General features: G+C 41.3%; 1 protein-coding gene across 2 annotated transcripts; it reads right to left on the bottom strand.

Annotated features, from left to right (window-relative positions):
• Positions 1 to 1,250: 1,250 nt before the first annotated feature.
• On the bottom strand, positions 1,251 to 18,697 carry GSTA4 (glutathione S-transferase alpha 4). 2 transcript variants are annotated; one of them, XM_004044208.5, is made up of 7 exons: positions 18,564 to 18,697; positions 17,461 to 17,565; positions 10,658 to 10,709; positions 8,746 to 8,878; positions 7,762 to 7,903; positions 5,877 to 6,008; positions 1,251 to 1,893 (listed from the first exon to the last, which is right to left on the bottom strand). In XM_004044208.5, exons 2-7 carry the CDS (start codon positions 17,545 to 17,547, stop codon positions 1,771 to 1,773), a joined length of 669 nt encoding a protein of 222 aa, XP_004044256.1. In that variant the 5' UTR covers positions 17,548 to 17,565; positions 18,564 to 18,697; the 3' UTR covers positions 1,251 to 1,770. The 2 variants fall into 2 exon arrangements, with proteins under 2 accessions (XP_004044256.1, XP_063563733.1); XM_063707663.1 differs by lacking the exon at positions 18,564 to 18,697 and adding an exon at positions 16,141 to 16,395 and having other exon boundaries at positions 17,461 to 17,551.
• Between the last annotated feature and the right edge of the window lie 5,088 nt (positions 18,698 to 23,785).

Consider the following 23,785-nt stretch of genomic DNA (forward strand, 5'->3'; position numbering starts at 1 on the left):
CCAGACCTCTGTTGGGGCAGGGTGAAAGTCTTTACTACACACTTCCCATTTTCTTTTTTTGTTATTGGCTACTGCACTCAGGGGCCTGGCCAGGGCTGGGCCTCTTTCTCAGAACAGCAGCCTAGGTCAGCACTGTTCCTCAGGCCTGCCTCGGGGCTGCGCCTGCCACCAGGCTTTTGCTCTTGCAGGAATTTTAAATATCAGGGTGATAACAGAGTGCTCACATTATGTAAATATGAAGGCAAATCACTGCCTTGATGTTTGCACTTGATTTTCCTCTGACAAAAACAGTATTGATTGCATCAGACAATGATCACCTCCCACTTGTCTTTTCTTCTTTTGTTTCCGCTGAGCAAAAAATCCCTTCTGTAGCGAGAGATAAATGAGACTGTCATCAAAAACTTGCCTTTCCTTAGTTTTAAAATTTCTGAGTAGTAGATACTCCAAAAGCGGCAATTCTTTCCTTTTTAAAATTACTTCTGCTGTTTACATGTGTGTCTCCCCCTACCCTATGCTGAATTCTTCTAAAGCAGGGGCTTTGCTCTACGATTCTGCCTCCTGGCAGTCTGCCTGGCATGTAATAGGTGCTTGATTAGTATTTCTTTTTTTTTTTTTTTTTGAGATAAGGTCTCACTCTGTCGCCCAGGCTGGAGTGCAGTGGCGTGATCTCAGCTCACTGCAGCCTCCGCCTCCCAGGTTCAAGCAATTCTCCCACCTCAGGCTCCCAAGTAGCTGGGATTACAGGGGTGCGCCACCATGCCGGGCTACTTTTTGCAGTTTTAGTAGAGATGAGGTTTCACCATTTTGGCCAGGCCGGTCTCAAACTCCTGACCTCAGGTGATCTACCCACTTGGCCTCCTAAAGTGCTGGGAGCCCCTGCGCCCAGTTGATGCTTGATGAGTATTTGAGACGTGAATCAACACCAGTTTAACAGCAGCATTATATTAACAGACCATACTTTTAGTTCTGAAATGCAAAAAATTAGAAGCCTACAAATAACCATTTTGGGTAGTAAGAAGATAAAAATAATATATATTTGCATTTTCTTATACATGTGTCAGATGTAACTGGAAGGGTACACAAATAGTAACTGCATTTGCCTGTGAGAAGCAGGATTTGGTTGCGGGAAAGCAGAGTTGAAAAGACTTCCAAGACTGTAGACCCTTTTATACTTTTTTGATTTTTGAACCGTGCAAATGTATTCTATATTTGAAAAAAACTAACTAAAAAATTCTCACAAGAAGACAATGAGCAATGACTCATAAATTCTTTATTTTGGCTAATACTGATTGCACTCATTACTACCATTTTATTTATTACAGCTCAGAGGAGAGTCATTTACCAGACATTCGGTTGTTATTAAACACTAAAAATTAGGCAGAGACTGGAGGGGATAAGGATAAGAGAACAGGATAAGGAGAGCAGAAAGACGCTCAGGAGAGCAGAAAGACACTCAGGAGAGAACAAGAGATCCTGCCTATTCTTATTATGAGGATAAACTGGCTACAGGACATGAGTAGCCCAATCAGATCTAACTTAAATACCAGCCTCTCCAAAAAAGTTTTCCAATAAAGATCCCCTAACAATTATTTACTGGACAAAAAAGGTTGATATTTCTAGAAGAGATGATCTCTTTGACACAAAAGACCCAACTTAGGATCCAGCTTAATACATAGATAGCACCATGACAGAGCTGGGATCCATTAAGACATGACTGTAGACAGTACCATCTCTAGGAACACGCTGTCACTCACACATGGATGTGTTGTTTTATGGCCTAAAGATGTTGTAGACGGTTCTCACGTAAATTTCATCAGGGGGAGGCTTCTTCTTGCTGCCAGGTTCAAGGAATCTCTTAATTGTAGGGATATTACTTAGTTTCACTGTGTACTCCTGAAAAAGGAAAACCAAAACTTTAAGGCTAACAAAAAAGGTATTAGATACTACGAAGATATGGTTATGCAAAATGGCCCATCAAAATTTGTTCAATAAATACTTGTTGAAGAGTTCCAAGCAGAACTGAAATCTAGCATTTGTTTAGCAGGGGTGTCCAATCTTTTGGCTTCACTGGGCCACACATAAAATACACTAACACTAAAGGTAGCTAATGAGCTGAAAAAAAAATCCCAAAATATCTCATAATGTTATAAGAAAGTTTATGAATTTATGTTAGGCCACATTCAAAGTTGTCCCGAGCCACATGCAGCCTGCGGGCTGTGGGTTGGACAAGGCTAGGTTAAGATCTGATCTCTATGATTATTTACAATCTCTGTCATCAATCACCGGTATCAAGATCAGGCTTTACACAAATCTCCAGGTTCACAAAAAGATAAGCACTCTTTACAGAAATGGCAAAAGTAAAAACATACTCAAAATAGAATTATGACACTTAAGGTGAAAAAAAAGGAAGGGGAAAACTCACTGAAAACACCTCCAGTGTATTGTTTTGTATTGTTTTTTAACAGTAGTCAATTTGAAGCAGTGGGAGTGGGGAAGGAACAAAGAAATCTGTAACTGGTTGTGATCAATTAGCTGTAAACACCACTTGGACTAGCCACCTGAAGTGCACTGATCTGCTGGGAGAAAATGCATGAGCCACTTAAGTAAAGGTGCTTTAAAAAGTCACTAGATGGTACAATTTATATCTTAAGATTCAGCTTCTTCAGAGTTTTTACTCCTATCAGTAAATAAATCCTCTTTCTGGCTATGTGCAGGAAATAGCCAGTTGCATTTTTTCATAGCCTCTGGCTCAGATAGCAGATATTTATATAAACTGGAATGGAAGAAAAAAATTGTATTTTTCATTCACAGAATCAAATCTTACCAATTCTCAGTAACTGAGAAGAAAAGCCCATTTGATCTAGTGAAAAATCTGAACTATATGAAGAAGCATATGCTCATCATATATAATTATTCTAATAAAACCTTTTAAAGCTATTTAAATAAAACCATTTATTTAAAAGTGGTCATTTTAAATAGCTACTATTTATTAATTGCCTATTATGTGCAAGGCACAGCCTTAATTAAGCACACACACAAACATACATACGTCACTAATAGTAACAAAAACCCTAATAATGATGCCAATTAATTATATATAAATATGACAATTTTCTCTTTTCATTATGTACTTAAGCTCTACTTGTATGATTTTAAATATTATACCAAAATTTAGAATCTTGTTCCAAATGATGTATTGTTTCAAGATTTATCTGGGGTTCATAGTTATCAAAGTATAGTAAAATTTTTGTGACTTTTTAAATCCATTAATCAACACAGGAATAACCCTTTAAATTCAACACAGATCTGGTGTCCGATTCTGAAGTTTTAAAATATTGATGCTCAATCTGATCACAGATTAAAACTGTATTTACGCAGATAATGCTTGGGGCTTAAAAAAGGGTTGTTATTATAGTATCATCAATGTAAAAATACCAATAGGTCCTGGTGCTACAGTTTACCAAAAAACCTTGATCTCTATCATTTACCCTAGACTTTTAAAATCTTTTGTGTCCATTCAGTGAAAAGTACTTTACTGCCTGTGAGGTGTGTGTGTATGTGTACACAAGCATGTATATATATGCATGCCTGGAAAGACTTCACTTATTTTGTTTTTTTTTTTTCGAGACACAGTTTTGCTCTGTCACCCAGGCTGGAGTGCAGTGGCATGATCTCGGCTCACTGCAACCTCCACCTCCCCAGTTCAAGTGATTCTCCTGCCTCAGCCTCTGAGTAGCTGGGATTACAGGCACATGCCACCATGCTCAGCTAATTGTTTTATTTTTAGTAGAGATGGGGTTTCACCATGTTGGCCAGACTGGTCTTGAACTCCTCACCTTAAGTGATCCACCCACCTCGGCCGCCCAAAGTGCTGGGATTACAGGTGTGAGCCACTGCGCCCAGCCTAGATTTCACCTTTAATAAGCTTAGCATTCTACCTACTTCTGGGTTCAGCATCCCACCTATTTGGGGCCAAAGGTACTTCTAGTACTTCTAAATGTGTTTCTCAGAAACCACACAGTCTAGTGGAAAGAGTACAGACTTAGATCCCAGACTCCTCTGTGGCTCCCAACTCAGTCATCCACAGTCTTGCAACTTTATGCAGAATGTAATGTTGCCAAGCTGGTAATTTTCATCTGTAAAATGGAGATAGTGAAGCCCATCTCCTAGGGTTATTGGGGTGGGGTTGATGGGACAGATGAGCAAATGCATGTAAGTGCCTAGCAGACTGACTGGAATGAAGCTGGCACTCAACAATTTGCAGATCCCTTCCTCTGATTTCCCTTCTCTGCTAAACAAGTAACTTTTTTAACAGTGCAAAAGAATACTTCAGGTGAAAAGTATCCTAAGTTCTGAATGAATAAAATCAAATTAAGGAAAGTCAATCTCTGTGTCTGCAAAAGTAAATGAAAAAAAAATTGAAAAAAATATATAAACTATAACATAAATGATATGGTGGTTTATTGCCTTGTTGAAGATTTTTATTCTCATTTTCTGGGTGTACTTATTGAACTGGTGGTAATTGCTCTCATTAGTATATCAAAATATTTAATAGACTTGGCAAAAAATTGTTTTAAGTATGTGTGTTACTCTTTGGAGAGTTAGTGTATCTCTCTTGGCTTTTGATAACCTGCTCAAACACATAGCAATTTGGTCTGTATCTGGGCTGTTTCAGGGATTGGCAGGCTTTTTCTATAAAGGACCAGTCAGCAAATATTTTAAGTTCTGCAGGCCATATGGTCTCTATCAGATCTACTCAACTCTGCTGTAGAAAAACAAAAGTAACCCTGACATTGTGTAAATGAGTGGGCATGGCTTTGTACCAATGAAATTTATGAATACTAGAATTTGAATTTCATATAATTTTTATGTGTCATGAAATATTATTCCACAGATTTTTTTCAACCATTTAAAAATGTAAAAACTATTCTTAACTCACAAGCTGTATAAAAACAGGTGGCAGGCCAGGTTTGGCCCAGGAGTTACAGTCTGCACATTAGACTTGGAGATAAAAGGCTAAGGTTCTAGATAAAACTCAAGCAACCACTGGCTAAGCCAGCTTGGCTGCTGATTTATCCTGGGTCTCTACTTCCTCAAGTGAATATTGAAGCCATTAAATGAGTTTTTTTTAAAAGGCCCTTCTCTCCCTTAAAGTTCTATGATCAATCCTGCCAGAATAACCCTGAGGGATAATTTGAACCACACAAGTCTTTCCTTGGAATTCTCAGAAGGAGAATGGTAGGAATCCTTTGGGGTGATGTTTAGGGTGCTAACATCTCTCATTTGCTCTCAGAGCTCAGGCTTAGAATTTCCTAACTTGAGACCATACTATTTCTGAGAAAGGGGGTCATAGCCTGATGAATGAGACTGTTTTGATGTTTATCTTGCCCACTATTCCATCAGTAGATACATGTGAGTGTGAGACCACCTCATCTCTATGGTTATTTCTATGGAAAGTCCCCTGAGGCAAACTCCCTGTGCATGGAGTTTTTTCCAGGAGTGCAGTTACGGAACAAAATTAAGATGAAAATTTCTGAGCTGGGTGTGCTGGCACATGCCTATAGTCCCTGCTACTCAGGAGACTGAGGTGGGAGGATCTCTTAAGCCCAGGAGTTCAAGACCATTCTGGGCAACATAGTAAGATCCCACCTTAAAAAAAAAAAAATCTTTTACACTTCAATGATCTTTCAACTTGAAGGATTTAAGGACCAGAAAAATAACTTTGGGTCCTTACTTTCATTTCATTTGCCAAACTAGAATCTTAAAAATATTACACATACACACACACACACACTCCCCAAAGCCAACCAAACAACAGGCACTGAAGGAAGGCCCAAGAGTTCTAGGCCAATCTTCTAATACATAGTTTTATTTACCTGGAGGAAAGGAAATGCAGACAGGATATTAGGAATTTTCTCTTCTAGAGCTAAAATGGTTTGGAGTAAAATCACATCTGCAAGGCTCAGCTGATTACCAACAAGAAAGCTTTGTCCGTGACCCCTTAAAATCTGTAGGGAAATGGTGTGCATCAGTTACAATATTCCACATGGAGAGACTGATGAGGCTATTGAATCAGTGCAGTATCTGAGAAGAGGTGAAACTATGACCTTGTCATTTCATGCTTTCATAAATAACATCAATTAAGAGAACGCACCCTATATCTGACAGAGAGAGTGAGAGGGGGGGGGGGGGGGAGAGAGAGAGAGAGAGAGAGACAGAGAAAGTACAAAAAAGGTGTGGAAATGAAAGCATCCTTAAATATCTGCTGTGGATCTGAATGAGATATTGAAGTGGGGAAGGGAAAATTCCTTATTTCTGGATTTAGCATCTGGTGTTTTGAAAAGATATATCTACTCCAAAAATGTATCTACAGAAATGCATGCAGGAGGCTTGGGGAGGGGCAGGGTGATTTAAGAAATCTAAGTGATAGATCATCTTCAAGGGGCCCACTCTTATTTCCCAGTTCTGTTGCTAGAACATCAAGAGGTGTAGTCATAAACTCAACCCAATTATAAAATTAGACTTCCTCTTACATGTCCCAAAACAGAGAAAATGAAAAGCTTGAGTTCATCTTGACTCCCATTCTGAGGGTAACGTATAGGTGTGGGGCTTATAAGAATAGATTGTGATTAGGGAGAGGCAAGAAGCAGTGGTAGCAAAGGGGAGATCCCCTTCACAGTCAACTCCTGGATGCCCATGGGTGTCTGCATGTGCACAAGTGTGTGTGTCACAGGGACTCCGAACACAATTCCAGGTCAAATATAGCTACTGGAGCCAGAGTGGCATAGTACAATGCATCCTGAATTTGTAGTCAGAGGCCAGAGTTCCAACCCTGCACTCCATTTTCTGGCCATGTCACCTTGGACAGGTCACTGAATCTCTTCATGACTTCATTTCATTATGTGTAAAAGGGACAACGGTTCTCACCTCGTAGGCGTGTTGCAAGAAACCCTGACACAGTCTGGGCCCTTGGGACCTAAGAATGAGCAGTGAACCTTTGCCAAAGCACCAGGTCCTCTGTGCCCGTTCCAGACCACATTTCTTCATTATCCTATTTTACATTCACAAAGTGCCTGTGGGAAAGATACCATAAAACCTAGCTACAGAAACCCCAGAAAATACCTCTCCTTTTTCCTAAATCTAGTTCCATAAAGATGGTCAGAGGAAGCTTGCCAAATAGGTCTTCCCATATTTTCACATCCTCTTCTTTAGTGTTTGCATTGAAACACTAAAAAAGTTCCTCCCAGTTCAGGAATAAAGAATTTGAAGCTCAGAAAAGCAGATATAACAAGAAGAGAAAAACAACAAAACCAAAAACAAAAAGAGCAAAGGGAAGATAAATAAAATGGAAATGGTTCTCCTCCTCATATCAAATTATCAGGGAGGAAGTCAGCTATGAGACAGCTGTTCAACAACTTTTGTTGAATGAATGAGGTAGTTTTTGTTTTCTGTATCTTTGAAGTTTCTGCTGTATCCACACAAGGTGGGAACTTGGTGAATGCAAGGAACAATAAGGAACAAAGGCAGGGAGCCCATACTTTTTCTAGACTTCTGAATCATGTGGTCCTAGCAGAGTCCAAGGGGCTCTAAGACACCAGCTTTGTGCTGTGGCCACTATTAGCTCTTAGGAGTCCATTAGCTCTTAGGTTAGTTCAACTGGGCTCAGTTTTAAAATCCTTGGACAGAAAAGGGTGTTTGTGGCAGCTTCTTTGTGGTTTGTGGTTTGGTTACTCTGTGTATGTAGGCATCTCTGCCACCTACCTTTTCAAACACAGGAAAGTATCTAATTATAGCCTTCTGGGCCATGTTAACCACTTCCTTTTGTTGATCATCTGGTTTTAAGAAAGGATGCATGATAAGCAGTTCCAGCAGATCCAGTGTCCCCTCCACGTACATGTCAATCCTTAAAACAAAAAAGCAGTTGTCTCAGTTTCTCCTCTCTTTGAAGCCATCAGTTTCCACAACTAAGAATTCAGAGTGCTTTTTTTTTTTTTTTTTTAAGATGCTGCAACTTAAGTCCCTAGAAGCATTTACCTATACCTGTCTCTTAAAAGCAAAGATATAAGGTCAATTCTAGTTGTAACTCAGAAAAATCTGTCACAGATCAGACAGCTTGACAGTCATGAGTGCTCTCTCTCCTGGCATCCTACTCCTCCACTTTTACCCCAGCATCCATGTTTTGGTCTCTTCATATGGGTCAAACTTCAACTTTATAAAAATAGTGAATACCACTTATTGAGTGCTTAGAGTGTACCAGGCATGGTGCTAAACACTCTCTATCCATTATCTCATTAAATCACATGACACTATGAGAAATGTACTATTCTTATACCCACGTTGCCCAGGGTCATACATCTAAGGGGTGCAAGGACCAGGCTTTGATTTCAAATTATAATCTAATGCTCACTCTCCCAGGCCTTGAATGTCACAGCAGCTCCTCATTCCTAATACTTAACAATAGTGAATGTGCAAGAAAGGGAAAAAGCAGTATCAAAGCATTTAAAAATGTTGAAATCTGAAACAATGACACCCTAGATATAGTATTCAATATCTGAATCCAATTCTTTTGTTTTACTCAGACTCTCTCTACTGAAGTTCCAACTGGTCTTCGTGACCTTCTTGGTTTTTTGTTCCCTGATCTCACTATGTAAGACATAAAGTAAATGTGGTGTGCTACAGAGGTTGCTAATCAGCTAAGGCATCAGTAAGCTGACAAGTGACAACACTCGAGAGGGGCCACAGTACAGGGTTCTCTCCTTGAGGTTCTTGCCAAAGAGATTGTGCTTGTCTGCTATGTAGTGGAGAATGCTTCGGGTCTGTACCAACTTCATCCCGTCAATTTCAACCATGGGCACTTGTTGGAACAGCAGGTGGTTACCTGAGAATGGAAGCCCAGAGTTAGAAGTGATCTTTTCTTCTCTGTCCCCCAACCCCTAAAAAATGCTCTGTGGAATGAAAAGAAACGGTGGAATCATGGCCTTAGGAAATAGTGTAAAGCTTCCAGATGACAGATAACCTTAACTTCATTCAGGAGAGCAGATTTAGCCACAAAAGAAGCCTGAAGGGGCCAGGTGTGGTGGCTCAAGCCTGTAATCCCAGCACTTTGGGAGGCCAAGGCAGGCGGATCATGAGGTCAGGAGTTCAAGACCAGCCTGGCCAACACAGTGAAACCCTGCCTCTACTAGATATACAAAAATTAGCCGGGTGTGGTAGCAGATGCCTGTTGTCCCAGCTACTTGGGAGGCTGAGGCAGGAGAATTGCTTGAACCCAGGAGGCAGAGGTTGCAATGAGCCAAGATCGCGCCATTGCACGCCTGGGCAACAGAGCAAGACTCTACCTCGAAAAAAAAAAAAGAAGGCTGAAAACTAGCATTGTTATAAACGTTCCCTTTTCATTTTCACCCCAGGAAAAATACCTATCCACAGTGATAAGGGATTGAGGGGAATGTAGTGAAGATATTTCTTCAGTGCTACACTGGCCAATACAGCAGTCACCAGCTACATGCAGCTATGTAAATCTAAATTTAAATTAATTACAATTTTTAAAACTTAAAATTCAGTTCCTAAGTTGCACTAGACATATTTCATGTGCTCAACAGTCACATTTGCCTAGTGGCTACCATATTGGACAATGCAGAATAGAACGATTCCTTCACTGTAGAATGTTCTGCTGGACAGCACTGTTTTTAGAGAATCTGATCATGAAACCTAAGTAACTAGCTGAGACTCATGTATACTCTTTGGCTCATGTATACTCTATGGCTACTCTGTAGCCACAGAACAGACCGTTTACTACCAAGTTTGCTGTCACTAGTTAAAAAAACAACCCATTGTTTTATTTAACAAACCTGAATCCAACACTTTCCACATACCAAACCCTGGGGAGAGATGCCGGTATAGGGTACAGCTCGGCCCTTGAGGGTTTGGGCATTCGGAGCAGGCGAGGGGAGAGGCAAGAGGAGTACTTAGCTCATGCCTAGTGGCTTCCAGCCACCGTCACACACAAAAGGTGGCCTTACAGCCCTGGAGAGCTGGTACCACACAAGGGAGCCTCCAGCTGGGCCTGAGGACCCTGCTGTTGGCTGGGAGGGAGGCTGCTCACAGGGTTGATGGGCGCATTCTTTATGGGTCTGCTGGTGGCTCCTGCTATAATGGATGGGCAAGGAGGGAGCAGGGCTGACCAGGAATTAAAGGTGAAGGGAGGGGGCAGTTCATTGATTTCACTTCTGTGTAGTATTTACTTCAGAAAGTATCCCCATGTAAATGGGGATATTTATTTGCATACTTCAAGCAGGCCAGGATGCCTCAGATAATGTGAAGGAAGTAGGGAAAGATGAGAAGGAGGGAAGGGGCAAGGGAGAGAAAGAAAGGGGGAGGAAGAGATTGGAGGGGAGAGAGGGGAGAAGAAAGGGATGGAGAAGAGCTGTTCGCTTGGATGGGGAAGGAACTGCTCACCCCCTTCGGCCAGCTTTTATGGAACTATTGAATAAGAAGTGATTTCCTGGCAATTTCAACTATTTATTCCCTCTTGCTTTTTTTGGTTTTAGGATACTGTTCTGAATGTGCAGTGTCATTGAATACTTTTGCCCTTCCACATAAACAGCAGTTCTTAAAGGAAAATCAGTATTAGAGGCAGTTGTTTCATTTTCATACTCACCATCCTGCAACTTGTACAACTGTTCTTTTGTTTCCAGAAATTCTTCATCAAACTAAATTTTAAAAAAAGAAACGTATATATACATAGTGGAATATTATTCAGCCATTAAGAAAACAAAATCCTGTCATTTTCAGCAACACCAACAGAAACAGAGGTCATTACGTTAAGTGAAATAAGCCAGGCACAGAAAGACAAAGACTGCATGTTCTGATTCATATGTGGGAGCTAAAAAAGTGGATCTCATGGAAATAGAAAGTTGATTGGTGCTTACTAGAGGCTGGGAAGTGTAGAGAGGAATGGGATGTGAAAAGAGGTTGGTTAATGGTACATAAATACAGCTAGACAGAAGAAATAAAATCTAGTGTTCGATAGTACAGTAGGCTATAGTTAACAATAACGTATTACACAGTTCAAAATGGCTAGAAGAGAATTGGAATGTTCCGCCATAAAGGAAAGATAAATGTTTGAGGTGGGTGATGGATATCCTAATTACCCTGATTTGATCACTACACATGATATACATGTATCAAAATATCAAATGTATTCCCCAAATATGTACATTATGCATCAATTTTTTAAAAAGATATCCTCACCCTCCAAAAGGAGGTAAATATCATACAGGCTCAGGACAAAAAATGCCAAGTTAAACAGTCTTAAGAAGCAGAGAGAAAGAGCAAACTTAGCATCCACATCTTGGTTTCTAAATATCACTGCCCCCTAAAAGGAACTAGAGGTCCTACAAGAGAAGGTTGATTTTGTTATGCCAGAAAGCAAGGAAGTGCTCAAATGTGAAAGAGAAAGGCACGGAGGGCCCTGTAAGGGGAATTCCTACCAAATCTGGGAAAATTTAAGCATCAAAAAGAATGATGTCAATTATGGATTATAACACCCAACAATAAAATCTCTATGTCCATAAATGATGATGCTAAAAAAAAAGGTAGGAGGAAGGAAAAGCTCTTTTTTACAGAAGACTTAATTAAGTTACTAAATTATGATAAAGGGAAAGTGTCGATTTATAATGGAGAGATCGGGAGATCTCTCACCCTCTGTCTAACCAAACAATCAAACTTGGCTCCCCAGTGGAGAACACTCTGACATCCTGAGGCTTCTGTTGTAACACAGTGAGAAGGGCACAGTCACACCTGCTAAAACAACACCAAAAATATTTACCGAGTCTACACACAAGGTGAAAATCAGGTATATTCAGGATGTGGGACCTTACGAACATAATGGCCTGGACTTCTCAAGAGTCGAGGGCATGAAAAAAAGTCAGGTCCTGTTGATGAAAATCAACTAAAGAGACTTAACAACCAAATTGGAAGTAGATTTCAGAGGAGAGGAAACTGTTATAACTGCTAAACAGACGTGTAACCATTATATAGACATTTGGGGGAAAACAGGGAAAATTTGAATATGGATTGCGTATTAGATGTTGTGAAGGCAGTGTTAATTTTCTTGGTGGTGACAATGGTATTGTGGTTATTAGGACAATTATTTATTTTGCCTTGGTGTCAGAGGCGTGTGAACCAGAGCAACTCCATCTTGAACAGGAGCTGGGTAAAATGAGGCTGAGACCTACTGGGGGGCTGTATTCCCAGACAGTTAAGGCATTGTAAGCCACTGGATGAGACAGGAGGTCAGCAAAAGATACAGGTCATAAAGACCTTGCTGATAAAACAGGTTGCATTAAAGAAGCCAGCTAAATCCCACCAAAACCAAGATGGTGATGAGAGTGACCTCTGGTCGTCCTCATTGCCACACTCCCAACCAGCAACATGACAGTTTACAAAGGCCACGGCAATGTCAGGAAGTTACCCTATATGATCTAGAAAGGGGAGGCATGAATAATTTACCCCATTGTTTAGCATATTATCAAGAAATAACTATAAAAATGGGCAACCAGCAGCCCTTGGGGCTGCTCTATAGAGTAGCCATTCTTTTATTCCTTTACTTTCCTAATAAACTTGCTTTTGCTTTGCAGTGCAGACTCGCCTGAAATTCTTTCTTCTGCAAGATCCAAGAACCCTCGGTTGGGGTCTGGATCAGGACCCCTTTCCTGTAACATTGGGAGGAAGACACATGCTGATGTCTGCAACTACTTTGAAACAATTCAGAAAAAACAGGAAGGGAGAAAGCAAATGTAGCAAAATGTTAACAATTGGTGAATTTAGTTGAAAAACATTCAACTTGGAGGGGTGGGGGAGAATCAGGATCATAGGCTTGGCTTCTGCTACTTGCCAGAGTGGGTGCTCATGGTGTGAGGAAAGGAGCCTCAATGCTCCCAGAGGATCTCCATCTAATGCTCATGAACAGTATCCTTGGGGCAACAATGCTTGAAGCCTAGATGGTCAGATGTAGTGCAGGCAGTACTCCTGGATCAATTGACAATTTGTCTCTCAGAGAGATTCAGTTGAGGAATTTGTCCCTGGATATTTGTACTACAACATACTAAAATCAAAAGTCAAAACATCATATTAGTTAACAGAAAGGGTTATTTATTTATTTTTTCTTAGAGGTCTGTCACACAGGCTGGAGTGCAGTGGCTCAATCACAGTTCACTGCAGCCTCAACCTCCCGGGCTCAAGGATCCTGCCACCCTCAGCCTCCCAAGAAGCTGAGATTATAGGCTCAAGCCACCACATTTGGCTCAGAAAGTTTATATGATATATGCAGGGACAAGGTGCTCAACTGATGCTCCCAGTTAATGGTAGAAATGGTGTAAATCCTCCACGTCTCAAAGGGGATTTGCCTGGGTTTTAAGGGGTCTTCGGGAAAGTAAAGTTCCAAGCATGGAAGAAACAACCAACATAGAGCAATGTCAATGATGACTCAAATTAAGTGACTGACCAACATTGAGAACTCCCTGAATTAGAAAAGGCTGTTTTTCAGTAGGTTTTAGTGACCTAGTTACTCAGATGTGTGTGCTTCAACTTTAGGTTCAACCCAATCGTGGGATATTGAGAATCATGGACTTGTCTGGTGGCTGCCAGCTGGTCCCTCCCGACTGTCTCAGATCTATGTGAGCGCTAACTTAACTGGCAAAGAGATGGGGAGGGCCCCTCCCCACCACCTTGTAAACCATGTGGTCACCCTGGGAGAGAGACCAATCTAGCTTCATCCAGTCTGGTCTGAGGAGTGGGCTCATTACTCTACCTGATCAGCCTGTTCCTGTGATTGGACTGGGGTAGGTGGGTCAGATGACTCATGTTCTTTTTTTGTTTAACTTATTTAGGGTTGAGTTTTTATTACTGTAACTAAAAATGTTGACTCATAGGTGAGTAGGAGGGGCAGGGTAGAATGAAGAGAGAAGATTTGACAAAGGGTTATATTGCATACATATATAAGACATCCATTCAAAACCTATGAAATAAATCAAGAATTACAAACTCAGAAGCCTATGGGGATTAGAAAACTGACAGACACAAGTGAAATTGAGCAGGTTCAGGGGACCATGAATGTTTTTCACTTTCCTCTTAACAGTTAGCAAACACACCCTGAGACAAGAGGGCGAGGTAGGGCAGTCCTTATTCAGATCCAACAACTGCTGCCCTGTGAAAATGAGCTCAGGATCACCACATCTTCCAATTTCTAAAGACAACTCAGAAATCAGAATTTGCATATGAAAATGATGTCAACTCATTTAGAAAATTGTAAAACACCATGTGGCAAGTTGGCATAGGCAAAAAATAAAAACAAAAAACAAACACAAAACGCATAACCCAACAACTCACATTTGCATCTTTGGAGGTTGCTAGGGTAACAACGCATTATTGTGAAAATTTATAATCAAGCATTTACCTTGCCTTTCCTATATGAAGCATATTTTAAAGTAATTAAATAGTTAATGAGTGACAAGTACTCTCTTAGAAGAAAATCACAGTTCATAAACATAGGTGAAATGATGGAAATTGAAAGAATTGCCATTTTGTAATCCCTAACAATGATGATGATCAACAGCTGCTAAAACCACAAGTTGAAAAGAATATGGGAGAAACTATAATGTGTGGATTGGGGTTGATATCACAGGAACACACCGATGAAGGTCGGCATCACTGAAAACGAGACAACCCCTGACGTGATACAATAGAAGTGTGTTCACAGTATCTCTTCTGACATAGTCTGGCAGGGAAAAAAAAAGTTAAAGAGAAAGAAAAAACGAGCCTGAAGTGATCATGCCTCTGGGTCCAGCCAGTAATTTACGGGAAGTACAGAGAATAGAGGAGCATGTTAAAATAAAGGTATCCTCACTTTACCATGTTACCTCAAGGCAACACCTGGAGGGTAAGTAAACCAAATCCAGAATAGGGAAAATTCTACAGGGCAGTTTCTTCCAAAAATAAATGGCACTAGAAACAAACGTAGACATCTAGCACCCAGATCTTGGCTATTAATACCTTTTTTTTTTTTTTTTTTTTTTGAGATGGAGTCTCGTTCTGTTGTCCAGGCTGGAATGCAGCGGGGCAATCTCGGCTCACTGCGAGCCCCGCCTCCCAGTTCAAGCGATTCTCCTGCTTCAGCCTCCTGAGTAGCTGGGACGACAGGCACATGCCACCACACCCAGCTAATTTTTGTATTTTTGGGAGAGACGGGGTTTCACCATGTTGGTCAGGCTGGTCTCGAACTCCTGACCTCGTGATTTGCCCACCTCGGCCTCCCAAAGTACTGGGATTACAGGTGTGAGCCACCGTGCCGGCTGGTTAATACCATTTTTCTATTGAAGAAATTCCTGATTCTAGGGCTAGGGCAGGGAAAATATTAATACAAGATGAGCACAGAGCATTTTATACTGTCAGAAAGTGCTGAGAACAAAAAAGAGGCCAATCTGAAATAAAAAAAGGTAAACCTGAAAGAGCACCAGTGGCTAAAGCTGAAACAATTTAGGCAATTTAAGTCATCAGACTATAATCTAAAGTATAAAATCAATATACTTAGGTCTATAGTGACACAAAGAATTGAATAAGTGAAGAAATGAGTGGAGATAAATCTTCCTTATATAAAAATTCCAAATGTAGATACTCCCTCATCCAGAAGGTAGAGCTTAATTCTCATCATTTTGAATGTGGGCTGGACTTCATGATCTGCTTCAGAAGAATACAAGGAAACATAGTAACTTTACAATGCAGCAACCTGGCAGAGACTACCTTAACCATGTGATCCAGGTTAATATTGCCAGTGACAACTCATGTTGATACGTAACCCCTAATATGATGACGTGAACATACTTCACCTCTGTGGCATTCTTTCCCCAAACCCATAACCTCAGTCTAATCATGAAAAAAAACAAGATAAACCCAATTTGTAGAGGATTCTACAAAAATATCTGACCAGTGCTTTTCAAAACCGTCAAGATGGTAAAATGAAGGAAACGACTGGGAAGTTGTCATGGATTGTTGGCAACTATGGAAACAGGATGAATAAATATAATGTTGGATCGCGGGATAGTAAAAGGATATTAGCAAAGGGCCGGGTGTGGTGGTTCACACCTGTAATCCCAGTACTTCGAGAGGCCGAGGTGGGCGGATCACTTGAGGTCTGGAGTTCGAGGTCAGCCTGGCCAACATGGAGAAACCCTGTCTCTACTAAAAAAATACAAAAATTAGCTGGTCGTGGTGGGGTGCACCTGTAGTCCCAGCTACTAGGTAGGCTGAGGCAGGGGAATTGCTTGATCCTGGGAGGCAGAGGTTGCAGTGAGCCGAGATCACACCACTGCACTCCAGCCTGGGCTACAGAGTCAGCCTCTGTCAAAAAAAAAAAACCCAGAACATTAGTAGAAAAAACAGTGAAATCTGAATAAAGTCTGTAGTTTAGTTAGTCATGCACCAATGTTAATTTCGTAATATGACATGGTGATTGATGTAGGATGTTATCATTAAGGGAGACTGAATGAGGGACTGTATTATTTTACAACTTTTCTATAAATCTGAAAATATTCCCAAATATAAATTTGTAAAAAATGAAGAGGAAACTTACAGGTTTTTAAAATACCGAAAGAAACATAACCATTTTAAATGTAATGCATAGATCAATGTTTAGATCCAAACTAAAACAAACTATAAAAACAAACAAACAAACAAAACACCTGTTTGAGACAATCAGACTGAAGATTAGATGACAAAGAATTGCTAATTTTGTTGGATGTGATAATAATATTGTTACATTTTAAAATCCTCATCTGTTAGAGGAAAATGTTGAGGAACTCCCAGATGAAATGTTATGATGTTTGGATTTTGCTTTAAAATACTTCCACAAAACAAGGGGAGGGAGGTGATAGATGAAACAAGATTAGCATAGAGCTGATGATTGCTGAAGTCGGGTGATGAGTACATAGAATTCATGGCAATGTTCTCTCTACATTTATTTGTATTTGAAAATTTCCATAATAAGAAGCTAAAAGAACAGAACGAAAACAAAAACAGACACACACACATATGTAAGCAAGATACCAAGGCTGCCAGTTTGAAGCCACTGAAGAAAACAAGAAATTTACCCTGAGAATGCATAATTAATAAGAGCTCAGAGTAACTGACAATTTTCAGGTAAATTTCCTTTCTTATTAATAAATATTCATTGGTGCTAGATCAGAAGCCAATAATTAAGTAAAAGTCAAAAGGAAAATAGAATTCCATCAACTACGTTCTAATTATAAAGAAAAATCCCTTCAGGGATGGTATCTGACTCAGTGAAGCGTGCCTGTGATTTTGGTGGACGAGAACTAGAACTGAACGGTGCTTCAAAACGTATTTTTCTTTCAAAGGTCTCAAAAGCTGTATGACAAATCCGTGAAGAAACAGCATATAAGGTACCTCGACTCCGGCCGCAGCTAAAACCCATCTCACGGACTCCATCCGGCCTCTTCCGTTGGGATAGTGGAGCTTGGGCCTTGCTGCCATGATAGCTTTTCAGGCTTTCTGAAATACAAATGCAGCAGCTCGTCGCAGACCAACAGTCCCAATTTCGCGTCTCCAACCCAGTGCTCAGGGGCGAAATGAATATTCAGGATTTTGGAACGGGAAACTGTTCTTTATTTTTGTTGCTGCATTTTCCCTCACTCAAGAAAAAAAATACCACCATTTTAAAACATGGAGAAAAAAACCTTGGCTTTTATATGATTTCTATTTATGACTTCTTATCCTGGATCTTGGGAAGCTGGGGCCATTTGTTGTAAAAACATATGTGCTAGCAGTACGGGATTTCACAAATTCAGAATATTATATATTTTGACCTCGAGAATCTCAGGTTTTCCAAATTCAGCTTGGGGATAGGGGGTGGCAAGCGTTGAAGAGGGTAGCGAAGGAAAATCGCACAGCCACTGGAAGCTCTTCAAGTATTCATGCTTTTACATACATCATCATATTTTATTATCACGGCAACCGGAAGGTGAACAGGCCGAGTACTACTACTGTCTGCAAAATGTGCGTCCACCGTCACGCATGCGGTGGCTGCCCCACCCCCCCCCCAGGTCCCGCGTGTCCACCACCCCTACTGGGAGATGAGCCCCCGGCCTTGTAAAACGAGCCGGGGGCCAGGGCTTGGCCATCTGAGATCGCACTCTCCCATGCTCGTCTTCCCCGCTCAGCCCACGCAGGGGCGTAGCGGCAGCCCAGCCAGGCCCGGGGACGATCCGAGCCCACCTTCCACCAATGCATTCAGACTCCGCAGAAGGGGTTTAAAAAAAAAATACGCACACTGAGCCAAGAAGGACCCCAGCTCCAGCCAAGGGGCCCACCTCTGCCCAGACTGGATGGAGCAGGAGGACAAAGAACAAGAGGGAGAAAAGACAAGAGAAGGACTGAACTGGGGGGGTGAGGGAAGAATGCGAGAGTGAGACTCAGAGAGTAAAGGGGAGGGAAAAAAAAAAGAAGAGAGAAAGGGCGAGGAAGGGGGCGACCGCAGGAGGGAGACAGACCTGGAGTCCACTTGGAGGCCTGGAGCCGCACAAAGCGCAAGGTCAGCGGTCCCGGCTGGGTGAGACCAGCAGGCGGCTCTAGCGCGCGGGAGCTGGGCGAGGCTCCGGGACGACCTCACCAATGGAGACTGCAGTATTTAGCATGCCCCACCCATCTGCAAGGCATTCTGGATAGTGTCAAAACAGCCGGAAATCAAGTCCGTTTCTCTCAAACTTTAGCATTTGGGAATAAATGATATTTGCTATGCTGGTTAAATTCGATTTTAGTTAAAATTTTCTGCTGAAGCTCTAGTACGATAAACGACTTGACCTAAGTGTAAAGTTGAGATTTCCTTCAGGTTTATATAGCTTGTGCGCCGCCCAATACTTCGGATGTGAGGGCGATCTGGCTGCGACATCTGTCACCCCATTGATCGCCAGGGTTGATTCGGCTGATCTGGCTGGCTAGGCGGGTGTCCCCTTCCTCCCTCACCGCTCCATGTGCGTCCCTCCCGAAGCTGCGCGCTCGGTCGAAGAGGACGACCACCCCCGATAGAGGAGGACCGGTCTTCGGTCAAGGGTATACGAGTAGCTGCGCTCCCCTGCTAGAACCTCCAAACAAGCTCTCAAGGTCCATTTGTAGGAGAACGTAGGGTAGTCAAGCTTCCAAGACTCCAGACACATCCAAATGAGGCGCTGCATGTGGCAGTCTGCCTTTCTTTTGACCCATTACCCATCTAAGTTAGATGCTTTTTTAAATGTTTTTTTAATTTTTAAATTTTTAATTTTTTTCATTATTTATTTTTTTATTTTTTATTTTTGAGACGGATCTCGGCTCACTGTAACCTCCACCTCCCGGGTTCAAGCGATTCTCCTGACTCAGCCTCCCGAGTAGCTGGGATTACAGGCGCGCGCCACCATGCCCGGCTAATTTTTGTATTTTTAGTAAAGACGGGGTTTCGCCATGTTGACCAGGGTGGTCTTGAACTCCTGACGTCAGGTGATCCTCCTGCCTCGTGCTGGGATTGCAGGCGTGAGCCACCGCTCCCGGCCCTTAGATGCTTTTTAATCAGCAAGTACGCAATGCTTTCCTGACAGGAATGTCAAGTCCGTCAGGAAATCCACATAATGGTGTTAAGTAGGCAAAGTACCACATACAGATTAAAATCAAAAGCACTGTCAACCCTTATTTAATTTATACAGTAGACCCTAACTTTTCTAATTTTGTGTATACGTATATATACATGTATACATGTATACATACATACATATTTTCTTCTTTCTTCATCTCAGTGGGACATCTTGAGATTTCTCTTCATTTTGTGCATTTTAGAGACAAGTGCTCTATAGTCTCGGTCTCAAGTCAGCACCTGTTTGGAAGGGGGTCTTTTGGAGTTGGGGGTGGTGCTAAAAGAATAATTTGGCTGGCAAGTTAGTTAAAACATTAAAAATATATTAAAACTATCAGGGTTATATTATGGAACAATTGCAAAATTCACATGGATTTCAAAGTTTGAAATATATGCCTTCGAAAATAAATTTTGTTTTTAGAGGCAGCTTCTGCTATTTCTCAGGCTATAGATGTTGTTATTTTCTTCACCCACGAGGGCGCTCGAGAGTACCTTGCTTGACAAGCCTGGGTGCTGAACAATTGCAGCCGCTAACATGATCAGATTTTATTTTCAGTAGGTTTCTCTGGCCAAAGTGAGGCGAATGAATTGGGGTAGTAGGGGTAGAGAAAGAAACCTCTTGTGTCTGTGTAAATTGAAGTAGCACCATGAGTTTGAAGAATATGAGTAAGAAAAGGTGAAATACAAAGGAGGTAGGTGGTAAAGCATTTACTAATCAGATCAAAGGGAAGGAAGGAGGAAGAAAAGTCTAGAATGATGCCCTGTCCAACACACACACACACACACACACACACACACACACACACACACACACACACACTCTCTTGTCTTTTTTTTAATAACATGTATTGTCATCTAACAGGACATTTTTTATTTATTTGTCTATAGATTCCTAGAATGTAAATTCCACGAGATCGAGGATTTTTGTGCTTTTGGTTTTCCTTTTGTACATCCTGGTTAGTATAGAGTAGGTATTCAGAGAACACTTGTTGAATGAATGAATGAGCAATGCTTTGGTTTCTAGTTCCATAAAGAGCGGAGAAGGAAGACAAAGTTTGGGGAAAATGGGTTGACTTGTCTTTTGTTGCTATGAACCATCCAGCTGGAAATGCCCACTAGACAGTTGAAAAAGCCAATGAGGGCTGGGCGCAGTGGCTCACGCCTGTAATCCCAGCACTTTGAGAGGCTGAGGCGGGCGGATCACCTGAGGTCAGGAGTTCAAGACCAGCGTGGCCAACATGGTGAAACCCTGTTTCTACTAAAAATACAAAATTAGCCGGGCGTGGTGGCCTCTTCCTGTAGTCCCAGCTATTCAGGAGGCTGAGGCGGGAGAATCGCTTGAACCTGGAAGGCAGAGGTTGCAGTGAGCCGTGATCACGCCCCTGCAGTACAAGCTGGGCGAGAAAGTAAGACTCCCTATAAAAAAAACACACCAAAAAGACAAAAACCAACCCAGTGAGGACTCAGTAGAGAGAACTGAAATCGGTTGAATTGGTGGCAAAAGAATGAGCTCATCCAGAGAAGGTATGCAGGGTAAGAAGAGAGGTAAGTCAAGGACCACTGGGCACCCCAAAAGTCAGAAAAGTCGTTTTCAAAAAAGACTTAACAGTGTATATCCAATCATATTTCTACTTCTGATTTAACAGCAATTACTCAGTTTAACATGAGTAGGAAGCCATATTTTCCAGCCTTGCTGAAAGTGGTCATTCTTTTTTTCTTGCTTTTAGTTTATAATTAAGGAAGGTTTATTGAACATCTGTGCTGAGGTCTACTGGATTTACTGAGACATAAAAAATAAATTATAAAATCCAGTTCTTGCCCTCAAGGAGCTTATTTTTTAATTGACAAATAAAATTGTATATTTTTACTGTGTACAACATGATATTTTAAAGTACAGTCATCCCTCAGTATCTGTGGGGGATTGGTTTCAGAACCCCCTCAGCTACCAAAATCAGACCATGCTCCAGTCCCTTATATAAAACGGTGTAGTATTTGCATATAACTTAACACACATCCTTTGGTTTACTTTAAATCATCTCTAGATTTTTTATGTTAACCTAAATAACAAACAGAAAGAGGCTCTTTAAAAATATTTATTTGGAAATTGAATTTTGCAATAGGAATATGCACGCCACAGTAAATTATGTGTGTATTCAGGGAGGTAAAATAACACAAAGATTTTTAAAGGACAAAAATGACGATGGCATAATTGTTTTAAAATAAGTATCCTTTGCTGCAAAGATGAATAACAAGGGCAATAATACCAGTATTTTTTTGTGTAAGACTGCAATGGCCATTGTGGAAGGTTGTGGTTTTTATAGTCTTTTGTGATTGTGTGTTGTTGTTGTTGTTGTTTGTTTGTCTTTTGGAGACGGGGTCTTGCTCTATTGCCCAGGCTGGAATGCAATGGTGCGATCAGGGCTCACTACAGCTTCGAGGCTCAAGTGATCCTCCCACCTCAGCCTCCTGAGTACCTGAGACTACACGCACATGACACTACACTGGCTAATTTTTAGTTTTTGTAGAGAAGGGATCTAACCATGCTGCCCAGGCTGGTCTCAAACTCCTAGGCTCAAGTGATCCTCCCACCTCTACCTCTTAAAGTGCTGTGATTACAGGCATGTACCTCTGCACCTGGCTTTTGTGATTGCTTTTATGAGACATTTAAGCCAAGCACTTGTCTCCATTTGCTTAGTTCCAACTGGTTGAATTATACCAAATTGCTAATATCTTACTGTTTTTAACCTTCAAAAATGGCAGTTTCAGATGTCCAATCTTATAAAATAGAGGCAAAATCATCCTAGAGTTAGGGAAACAGGAGTGTAGGAGAGCCAGGGTGACAGCATTTTGAAATCAACTCCATCTTACAATAAGAACACATAGACACAGGGAGGGGAACAACACACACCAGGGCCAGTCGGGGGGTGGGGGGGTGAGGGGAGGGGGAGCATTAGGACAAATATCTAATACATACCGGGCTTAAAACCTAGATGATGGGTTAATAGGTGCAGCAAACCACCATGGCAGACTTATGTAACAAACTACACGTTGTGCGCTTGTATTCTGGAACTTAAAGTAGATTAAAAAACAAAAAAAATCAGCTCCATCTTAAGATGTCTACAGCTGAGGAAATAGCTTAATAATACCTGGAAGGACAAATTCCTATGACAGTAGAATGTCCAGATGTTCCAATATTGCATAATGCTAAACACCTTTAAGGTAATTATAGTCATGCTTTCACGTACTTACGCATGAAAATGCCAAGGATACCTTTCTTTAAATTAACAAAGTACTAATTTTTTTCATTCTGTTAGCCCACTCGCACGTAGACATTGCTTAGCTTACCTTTTACATAGATAAGACCCCTATCGAATAAAAACAAAGAGGAGGCATTCCTCCTCTTGCTTTCTGAGAATGCTCTACTCTATAACTGAGTAGCTTTCAATAAACTGTTACTTCTCATGGCACTCTGTGACTCGCCTTACATTCCTTCCTGTGCGAGATCCAAGAACCCTCTTTTAGGATCTGGATCAGGACACCTTTTTCTGGTAACACTCAGCCTTGTTCACCTGAAAGTGTAACTAAGGTAGCAGCATGACTGCTATTACACAGGCTTGGGGAGAAATGAAAAATCCTGTTATAATAGTTCTGGCACTCTATGACAGGTACCCCAAAGGCATTTTATTCCTTTGAAGCCCCTGACATCATCAACCTACTTGTTCTTGAAGACCCTTAGAGTTGCCCTCATTCTGAGACAGTCTTACTCATTTTATCTATCTATTCTACCTACCTACCTACCCACCTACCTACCTGATACATTTTCAGAGGCCCTGAGAAGTCTTCTTAGCCTCAACCCTTCACTCATCTGCTCAGTAGTAGGTAAAATTGCTTGCACAAAAGTCAAGAGCTTCAAATCTCAGTTTAAGAGCTTTGTATACTCCCAGAAGAGGGAAACATTTGACTTAAATTCAGCCTTAGCTATAAGCGATTGGTGTAAGACCCTATTCTAACAAGTGGGTTTTCTTATCAGGAAAGATGGTTGAGAGCTTGAAATGGCTTCTTCAGGGTTTCTGAAGGGGCAACATGGGCCCAACGTGATGCCAAAAAGACAAA

This window comes from Gorilla gorilla, chromosome 5, assembly GCF_029281585.2.
Source record: "Gorilla gorilla gorilla isolate KB3781 chromosome 5, NHGRI_mGorGor1-v2.1_pri, whole genome shotgun sequence".
Classification (NCBI taxonomy): Eukaryota; Metazoa; Chordata; class Mammalia; order Primates; family Hominidae; genus Gorilla; species Gorilla gorilla.